The sequence below is a fragment of the Hevea brasiliensis genome, chromosome 18 (assembly GCF_030052815.1).
Source record: "Hevea brasiliensis isolate MT/VB/25A 57/8 chromosome 18, ASM3005281v1, whole genome shotgun sequence".
In the NCBI taxonomy this organism is placed as follows: Eukaryota; Viridiplantae; Streptophyta; class Magnoliopsida; order Malpighiales; family Euphorbiaceae; genus Hevea; species Hevea brasiliensis.
The window spans coordinates 33,588,500-33,598,907 of NC_079510.1; the positions used below are offsets into that span (position 1 = coordinate 33,588,500).

Genomic DNA, 10,408 nt, shown 5'->3' on the forward strand with positions numbered 1-10,408 from the left:
GAATGGATCAAGCTCATACATTCCAGCAACTTGCCTTTTTTGAGTTGGAGTTGACCCTCTTGGACTACTCCATAGATGACTGTTCTTTGCTATTTTCTCTAATAACTCATAAGCTTCATCTTCATGCTTAATGATGAATTCCCCTCCAGTTTGAGCATCAATGATTCCTCTGATAGCAGGAGTGACATTTGTGTAAAAATTCTGGTTTATCATCCATTTAGGAATGGCATGATGTGGACATTGTCTCTACAACTCCTTCCATCTCATCCATGACTCATAAAGAGTCTCATCTTCTCTTGGTCTAAAAGCAATCATTTGATTCCTCAACTCTTGAGTTTTTCCAGGTGGAAAGTATTGGGCAAGAAATACATCAGTGAGCTGCTCCCAATTTGTAATTGAGTTGTGAGGTAAAGAATCAAGCCAATCCAATGCTCTATCTTTCAAAGAAAATGGAAACAATTTTAGCCTTGCTGCATCATCAGATACTCCAGGTTGTTTTTGCATGTCACAAATCATAACAAACTTCTTCAAATGTGTGTGTGGATTTTCAGAAGGATGACCCCCAAATTGAGAATTCTGAATCATTTGAAGGACTCCAAAATCCATCTTGTAACTATTTGCATCAATCCTTGGTCTTGCTATGCTCTCTCTCAAGTCATCAAAACGTGGAAAAGCATGATCCATCATACTTCCCCTAGGCACGTTAGCATTAACAACTTCTTCACCATGGGCTGCATTTTCATTATTTTGACCATTTCCAGCATTACCAACACCAATTCTAATTCTTTCATCAGCCATGTCTGCTTCTAATTCAGTTTCTATCAAGGCTTCTTTTCTTTTTCTGGTTTCTTTCTTGTTGGCCTTACAAAATTTCTCAATTTCAGGGTTGAATAATAAGGATGTATCACTTGTGCTTCTAGCTCTTCTCATAAAAGATTAAGAGTACCTGAAAAAGAACAAACAAACACAAAATGAAAAGATAACAGAGATAAAACTAAAAAACAACTAAAATAATCAAGAATTCAATCTTAAGCAAACAACTCCCCGGCAACGGCGCCAAAAACTTGATGCGTCCCAACCGCAAGTGCACGGGTCGTACAAGTAGTATAGAAAAATATCGATCCCACGAGGAGTTGTGTTAATGATTGAATTTTTGATATAAAAGTTGACTAAATTGAAGTATTTATGAAATTAAAATAATGAATTAATGGGTAATGGAGTATGAAATCTAAATGTGCAAATTTAATATTCTATTCAACAATGTATTAATTAAACTAAGATTTGCATCAAATTGAAATAAGCAAGTTCAAATATGGCAATATTTAAAATGGCAAATGATTAAATTCGATTAGAAATTAACAATGGTAAAAAGGCGATTCCGGAGTTCGGGATTTCATATTCAAGCTATTTTGGGATTTTCCCTAGCTAGCCCAATCCATGAAATTTATGGGTTTAAAGGAGATTAATTCTAAAATCCTTTGAAAACTCTTTCGAGTGAGACAAAGAGTGCCTTAATTAACTTAATCCTACTTTCGTGGAGTTAAAATTAACCAAGACCCATTAGGTTCATTAATCAATCTATTAAAACCCTCTTAACCCTTAGTCTATTTCTAGATCTAAGTTAATTAAGTCCAATTTCTTGATTAACTATCACTTGGTTTTCTCCTTTCTGCTTCAACCAAGGATTAAGAACATAACTTAATGGGCCCTTCATTAAGCATGTGAATAAGCACACAAGAAATGGATTAAACCTCATAAATTCATTAAATTGGGACTAACCTTCAAATCCACAAAAATAACTAAAATATTACATCCCTTACTCCAGAATCAAAAGTAAACTACTCACTATCCATAATGCTTACAAGATATGATGAGTTTAAATGGAAATAAAGCTTTAATCTAAGCTAAGAAGTAAGAAATTAAACACTAGAAATGTAGAAAAATGTAAAGGAAGGAAGAAATCTGCAAATCTTGGTTAAAAATGGTGTGGAAGGTGAAAATGACTCCTCAAATTCTGCTTCTCTTCTCCTCTTCTTCTTTATCCCTTGCCTCTCCTCTAAAATGAGAAAATGGGACTATTTATAGCATTTTTCTGACATGGAGCCCTAAAATGGTATGTTCTTGGAGGAATTATTTGAGGGAATCTCCTGCCAGCTCATTAATGAACTCTTCATGGGACTGCATAAGTGGATCGCATAAGTTATGCACCCTTATGCGATTTTCAGCTGGTTCAGGCCACTTATGCAAAATTGCATGACTTGGTACATAGGTTATGCACAATTCCGTGAAGGTGCATAAGGGAGGCGGGAATGTGCATAAGCTATGCTGTCTCCTTATGCACACTTCTTTGGTTCCGGGCAGTGATCTTTCTCCTTATGCAAATCTGCATAGCTTATGCGGCAAGTTATGCACAATTTGGTCAATGCATATTTCAGCTTGAAAACTTGTTTTTGACATCTTTGGCTGTAGAAGACACTCCTCAATGGCAAAATTCTCTTCAGTCCTTCAAAAACACCATTTTTCCTACAAAACAAAGTAAAAATTACAAATTAATCCAAAATCGACAATTATGAAAAACTAACTAATTAACTAATGAAATTAGCTAAAAATGACTAATAATCAAATAAAATGGCTATGAAATTAAACCTCAATGATTATGCAAAATGTATGCATCAGACGTGTAAAATCTAAGGACGTGTAAAATGTAAGTGTGGGGGAATTTTGATAAGTGCATAATTAATATTTTTACTTCCATCACATTTAGTGTTTCTAATGTATTTTTATGCCTAATTCAATTGATTAAAGTATAATTATCAATTAGGCATATTTCTAGAGAGTTTTTGTAATAATTGTGTTAACCACCAAAATGACATAATCTTGTCTCTAGCCCTTCATAGAAATTGTAGAGGTAGTTTTTAAGGTTTAATTGGGCATGAATTTGCTTCATTTGGACATCTGGAGCTCCAGATATAAAATAAATACCAAAACTGGTCGTGACAAGTCAGGTCTGGGCTTTTGTATTAGATTCATGGCTAATTTTGACAATCTTGGATACTGATCTGGGCTTTGGTCCCTCTTTGTCATTTGTAGTGCTCTGACTTAGCTTTTCAATGAATTAAACAACATTGGATTTGGAGACCCACAACTTCAGAAATACCTGAAAATTTCAGCAAATGTCAAATTAATGAAAATGCTGAAAATTTATCAATTTAATATAATTATTCCAAAAACTCTCTAGAAATATGCCTAATTAATAATTATATTTTAATCAACTGAATTAGGCATAAAAATATACTAGAAATACTAAATGTGATGGGAGTAAAAATATTAATTATACACTTATCACAGTTGTTCAAAAATAGTAATATTCTTTTAATCGGAGATAATAGTTCATCCTTACATTGAAAGTGAATTTTTGGTTTCTTTTTCCAAGCCTTAATTATGTTTGGATGAGATCACATTGGCCTTATTCGATTATAAGGCTTATTTATGTATATATACAATAGTATACAGTAAATATTAAAATATATTATTACCACATTAAAATATTAAAAATACCATAAAAATTCTATGTTATAATTTTAAAATATTTTTTCAAACAATTTGCATTTTCTAGTCATATTTATGTTATCGATTATAGACATACTTTCAATTCAATACAATTACAATTTTAAAAAAATAAAACTGCATTGCAGCATAAATTTATTATTAAGGTTAATGGGAGTAAGCTAAATTGTGCTCAATTGAGAGAAAAAAAAATTACAATATAATTACTACAAGTAAATATTAATCAATACTCTAATTAAAAAAAGGAGTTTTTACTATATTGATACAACTGAAATTTAAAAAAAAAAATATGAAATTGCAGTAAATCTTATTATTTGAATTGAAATATGAATGGATTAAATATTTTGGATACCTTGTACCCATATATATCAATCAATAAACTAATTTATATAAATTTTTGTTAATTTCTTTAAATATTATTAATAATTTCTTGCTTATTAATTAATTTTACAGGATTAAATATTTTTCATCATATATTTTATTAATTTGTTTCAATTTTTTATTGTAATTAATTTTTTTAATATGATCTCGCATATGTGGTAGCCTCTTAATACAATAAGATAAAGGGATAAATTTTGACAACCGTCCCTGAACTTATCTAGTATAACATTATAGTCCTTCAACTTAAAAATATAACATAAAACTCCTTCAATTTTTAAATTTTGCATAATAAAATCCCTCGAACTTCTAATTGTTAATTTTTCAGTTAGACGCTGACCTGAACAGTTCTAGCGTAGAGCTTAGTCAATATTTCTCTTTTCTTTATCAAGTTATGTGTAAATTGAATTATTTTTCTCACTGTAAATAGAATAATTTTTAAGGTACAGAGAAAATAATTTTACAATTTGAATAAGAAATGAGAGAGAAATATTGACTAAGAGCCATGCGGGAGCTGTTCAAATCAGTTTTCAATTGAAAAATCAGTAATTGAAAGTTAGAGAAATTTTACTACGTAAAATTTGAAAATTTAGGGAGTTTTATGTTACATTTTAAAGTTTAAGGACTATAATTTTACAACCATATAAGTTCAGAGATAGTGATTGAAATTTACCCTAAGATAGAAAGGAAAAAAAATTTATTTATAATTTTTATAATTACATTTTATAATTTTTATGACAAAGATAAAAAGGAAAAAAAATTCTCAAACACAAAATTCTTTATTCTGGGCCCCTTTTAAAATTAGTAAAATAATAATTTGGCAATTTGAAAATTTATTTTCCTCCATTGTCACTGTTAAGAGGATGAATGGTATCCTCAGCTCTTCCCCTGCTGAGCTTCGTCGGCTATCCCCAAGATCAGAAGCAATTCGAACTCTTGAACTGGGCAAAAACTTGGGCATAATTTTTGAAGGTGATTAGAGTTAAATTATTGAGCATCTCGCTCAGAAAATCTCCAATGACATCCAAGCTTATGAACAAATCCTTTGAGATAATGAGTTGCAGGTCTGTTCTCGGTGGTCTTCCTTTGGAGCAGCTTCTTTTATTTCCTTGGGTATTACTGGAGTGCTTGTTATCCTGTCGGGTCTCTCTTGGTGTGGTCTGCCTAACATTTTTCTCTGTTTTGCCGTTCAAAATTTCTAGTATTGCTTTGGGTTTTGTGGATTGTGGCTCTAATTCCTTTTCTTGTGTGTTTTTAGCCCTTTCTGTCATTGATTCCTTTAGAAGGTGCCGAGATTTTGCATTTTGGTTTTTGGTTGTCCAAGAGGCCTCTTGTCTTGTTTATTTTTTTATTTTTGGTAGTTAATTCGTGTTGTTTCTCTATTTTTTTGGGTTTTTAGTTCAGTATGGTAGAAGCTGTTGTCTCTTGTTTAGAGCCTTTAGGTTGCCATCCGGTGATCATCTTCTAGCTAGCTAATGTTTGGGTGTTTCGAGAAAGCTCACTCGGGATAAATTTTAATAATTGTCTCTAAACTTATATAGTTGTAATATTATAATCCTTCAACTATAAAATATAACATAAAACTCCTTAAACTTTCAAATTTTACATAGTAAAATCCCTCTGACATTTAATTACTAATTTTTCAATTAAAAACTGATGTGAACAGCTCCCGTATGGCACTTAGCCAATATTTCTCTCCTCTCTCTTATGTAAAGTGTAAAATTATTTTCTCTACACGTGAAAAATTATTCTGTCTACAGATAGAAGAATAATTCAATTTACACATGGCTTGAGAGAAAAAAGAGAAATACTGACTAAGCTCCATACTGGAACTGTTCAGATCAGCATGTAACTGAAAAACCGATAATTGGAGGTTAGAGAGATTTTACTGTGCAAAATTTGAAAGTTGATGGAGTTTTATGTTATATTTTTAAGTTGAGAGACTATAATGTTACAACTAAATAAGTTTAAAGACAGTTATCAAAATTTATTCTTGAGACTTGGGTCTTGTCGTTGCCTGGAGTGCATTGATTGGTGCCTTTGCTTGGGTCTGCTACGTGTCAATTCTTTTAATTTCAATTGGTCGCTCTTTGTTTCCCTATTTTCACTTGCTTTTCTTGATTTTTCACTTGCTTTTTTTTGTTGTAAATTTTCCTTGAACTTGGTGTTCTGTGTTGTTTTTGTTTTTGTATCCTTTAATCACGCTATCTCCTGATCTTTATTAGTTGAATAATTAGCTTATAAAACAAATAAATAAATTCCTTTCATCATATCTGTATATTAAAGCTAAGTCCTAAAAATAATTTTGTATAAATATATCACCTAATTAAATAAAAGTGTCGAAAAAAAAAACCATGTAACATGATTCTTATTTATCTTTTTTTTTTTTCACTTAATAATTAACTTATCACAATAAAACTAATTTTTTATCTAAAAATTTTTAAATTTCAACAATTAAAATTTTATCTTACATTACTTAAAATTCTTTTTTATTATATTTTTTAAAATTTTAAATTTTTAATAATCATAATATCTCTAAAAATTAAATTTTTTAACTGCATTCTATATATATATATAGCTAAGCCTTAAAAATGGCTTTAAGGAGTATGCCACCTAATTAAATGAAGTATCTAAAAAAGACATAAGGCACAACTTTTTTTTTTTTTAACTTTTATTTCTAAAAATTTTTTAATTTAAACTATTAAAATTTTATCTCAAACAAAAATATTAATAATTATTTATGATTCTTTTTACTATATTTTTTAAAAATTCTAAAATTTTTAAATTTTTACTGATCATAATATCTTTAAAAAATAACCCTTTTTAACTGAAATTTTTATTAAATGAAAAAAGAGTGAATTATTTTTAAAAAAAATTATTTTAATATATACATATTTATATTTAAATAATTATTCACTAAAAAGTATTTATAAAATTTAAAAAACATTTTATTATATTTAAAATTTAAAAATTTTGATAGTAATATTTTAAAAATTGCCACGTATCATATGATTTTTTACTTTATTTATTTTTTTATTAGTATATGTAAAATAACTTAAAAATAATAAAAAAATTAATATATTAGTTAATTTATTTATTTATCAACTCTTAAAATAAATTATAGTTAATCAATGATTTTATTATTATATTTTATAAGATAATTATAAAAATATAAAATATTGAAAAATATATATTAAATTATGTTATTTAAAAAAAAAAAAGGTACGTGCAACTCTTAGCAAAACGACTAGTTATTCATAAAAAGAAAGGCTACTTTGTGGAATAGCAGACATTGAACAACGAAAAGTACAATAATATCCATTACATATCGATTAAGATCCGTTCATATTTGGTAATTAAACATGAACACATGAATTGCTCTTTGATTATTCCATGCAAACATAGTTTTTTGCTTGATTAATTACGGTAGAGAGCATGTATGCCGTCAATATCATCTTGTGTGAGTTCCCTTTTTATAATCCCTGGTGGAATTGTTGCGTACATAATGGCATTTGAATCCTGACTGTGTGCAAGCCCAAGCAGATGACCAATTTCATGAACTGCCACAGATTCCAAGTCCATTTGGTTCATGTTGGGATTACTGCTCCAATCCTCGTCTGCATCATAATGGAATCTTCCATCTTGGGGAGGAAATGAATGAGCCAGCACCATTCCAGGCCCATCAAAAGGGTCTTCATCTCCGTGATCACCTCTATAAAAACCGATTACAATATCTGCTCTGGAACCTGCAGTTGCTTCCTGAAACGAGAACTGGGAAACACTTGCCCATCTCTGAAAAGCTTGGGAGCAAGCAGACCTCATGTCTTCCTCATTTGGGCTTTGAACTCCAGAACGAAACGTGTAGGTGAGTTGATACTCAGAAGATGGCCATCTTGGGGTTCCCTCGGGAAAATCATAGTGTGAAACCATGTGGAACATTTTCGACTTGTGGTGGCTGCTGCTGGTTGGTTTTGATGAGGATGTGAGATTGGTGATATCAGGTACTCCACATCGTGGGATCATCATATTCTTGATTGTAGCAGAATCAAGATTCCCAGTGACCTGTAGCTGATAAAATTTTTGGTAAGTTTTGAGTGCAGACTCCAAATGGTCATCGAAATCGTCAGTTAGATTATTGGTATCATCACTTGGGTAGTATCCAAATTTCCTAAGGTGCTTCTTGACCTTATTAAGGCCAACAACATTTTGGCCCTTTATGACTTCCTTTAGACTTTGAAGAAATTTGAGTGTTTTCCCTTCATGATCTTCAGACTGAGCTATAAAGAGCTGGATTGAAAAGAGTAGGAGGAGGAAGGTTGTAAGAAGATAGGAGAATTTGGGAGCCATTGCTATAGTTGTTTTGATAACGAATGGCTTTCTTGGTGTAGTGGTTCATGTTAGTGTTGTGTGGCTATTTATAGTATAGACAAACTTACTATATAGCTCAAGGATACATATGCATGTTTCATGCTACGGTTCTGCTTATTTTGTTGGTTACTTCAACTTTTTCTTGTCAATCCATTCAGAACCGCACTTACTTTATGCAAGTGGGAAAAAGCTTATTTCTACTTAGTTAATAATTGATGCAAAATACAAATATGTGTTTACTTCTTTTATATATGTTTTATGTCCACAATGATTAGATCTAAGCAACTGTACTTTCTTTTTGTAAAAAGAAAGAAAAATAATTCTTCTTTAATGGTTGTTAGGTAATGATGTTGTTTCCTCCTTGCATACAGTATATGAAAATATTATTTAAGTGTGTTACATGAAAATAATGCACTGTTAATTTTCTAACAAACACATATAAATCAGAACCTTACATGTTTGAGATAAACAAACTAATACATATTTTCATGAAAAATTCTCTTTTTAATTTTAAAGATGGAATTTTTTGCTTTCAATTTATTTGTCTCTAGTTGAAGTCTGAAATCAACATATTACATTATCTCTTGATTATATATATAATTTTTAAAAATTATTTTAATATCACTAAGTCAAAATTAATTAATTGAACGTTGAAATTTTGGTAGAGTTACTTGCCATGCTACATTTGTTGCATTGAAATCTATCTTCTATATATATAAAATAGGAAAATTTTCTCTAGTAACTGTCATGCAGGGATTATCATTGATGCTGCCATGTGACGCTTACTATTAAATATACTAAGTATTTGTGTTTTTTTATTAATATTAAAATAACTTTAATTTGAGAAGAATATTATTCCATATATTTAGTTATTGAATTCTTCAATTTTTATAAATTTCTTTTTTTTAATGTTTTTAAATTTTTAACTATTTCATTTCTTTTTAAAATTTAATAAATTAGTAAAAATTTAAAATTTTATTATAAAAATTATAAGGAATTGATCATTCTCTTTCTTGCTAAAAGAATTCATGCATTATTTAAATTACTTATTAGTTATCTTGCTTAATTTTTTTATTATAATAAAATAAAAATAACATTTTAAATGTATATTATGAATATTTTATTTACCTGAATTTTTTTCCTTATTTAATAAATTAATTTTCTTTCAATTATTAATTTTCAACCAATTCATACACATTTAATTATATTTATTATGTTAATTGATTTCATTATGTTACTATTCAATACCTCCTTAAATTTTTCATAACCGTTTAGAGTCATTACCATATATGTCAAATAGTGATTTTACAATTTAAAAAAATTATTAATAAAAAAATAATTGAATTTCTTCAAAATGGTTTACTTAAAATAATAACTAAATAAAAAAATTAGAAAAGATAATTATATTTTAAAATTTTTTCACTTTTTAAATCTGATCAATAAAAATTTATTCATTAAAATATTTGGTAATTAAATATTTTAAAATTATAAAAATAATTCGGGGTATTAAATAATTGTAGACCGACAAAGTGTGAAAAATTTGACTATTTCACAACATTAAAATTTTATTTCTTACTTGAATTGATAAAGAGAAGCTGAATTGACTATTCTGGTCTTTCGCACAATTGAATAACAAATAAAGCGTCTTTCCTTTTCCTTGACGTGCGGATTAATAGAGACAGTGCCACGCGAATTTCGGACATAGACCAATTAACGCATTTTACACACTTAAGTCTTTTAGTTTTTACATTGAAATGTTTCATGGGCTTAGTAAATACATTTCTCAATTTAAAATAAATAAAGGAGATTCTATTTCTGAATAGCTTGATTAGTCTTTTTGAAATCTCATATATTATAGATAACGTGTGCAGGATATAAAATTTAGCATGTTTTAATAAAATTATTATTTTTTATTATCAAATGGTACGTAACTTCTATGTCTTATGTGTACGCTTATGTTATTAATTAATTAAAAAAAATGTCTTTTCTTTTAATTGAAGGAGATTGATTATATGGGATGATGATATCCAAATCTTAGCATTCACTATATAATTTTACATTTAATGCTAAATTAAGACGTTATTTATCTTAAATG

General features: G+C 28.9%; 1 protein-coding gene and 1 non-coding gene across 2 annotated transcripts; one reads left to right on the plus strand and one right to left on the minus strand.

The window, feature by feature from the left end:
* The first annotated feature begins 223 nt into the window (after nt 1-223).
* On the plus strand, nt 224-331 carry LOC131176181 (small nucleolar RNA R71). Its single transcript, XR_009146306.1, has one exon. It is a non-coding gene; the product is annotated as a small nucleolar RNA R71 (small nucleolar RNA).
* Nucleotides 332-7,180: 6,849 nt separating this feature from the next.
* Nucleotides 7,181-8,341, minus strand: LOC110633153 (metalloendoproteinase 1). Its single transcript, XM_021781659.2, is given in 2 exon segments — nt 7,181-8,313; nt 8,315-8,341. Coding segments are annotated over 2 exon segments (978 nt in total). The 3' UTR covers nt 7,181-7,362.
* Between the last annotated feature and the right edge of the window lie 2,067 nt (nt 8,342-10,408).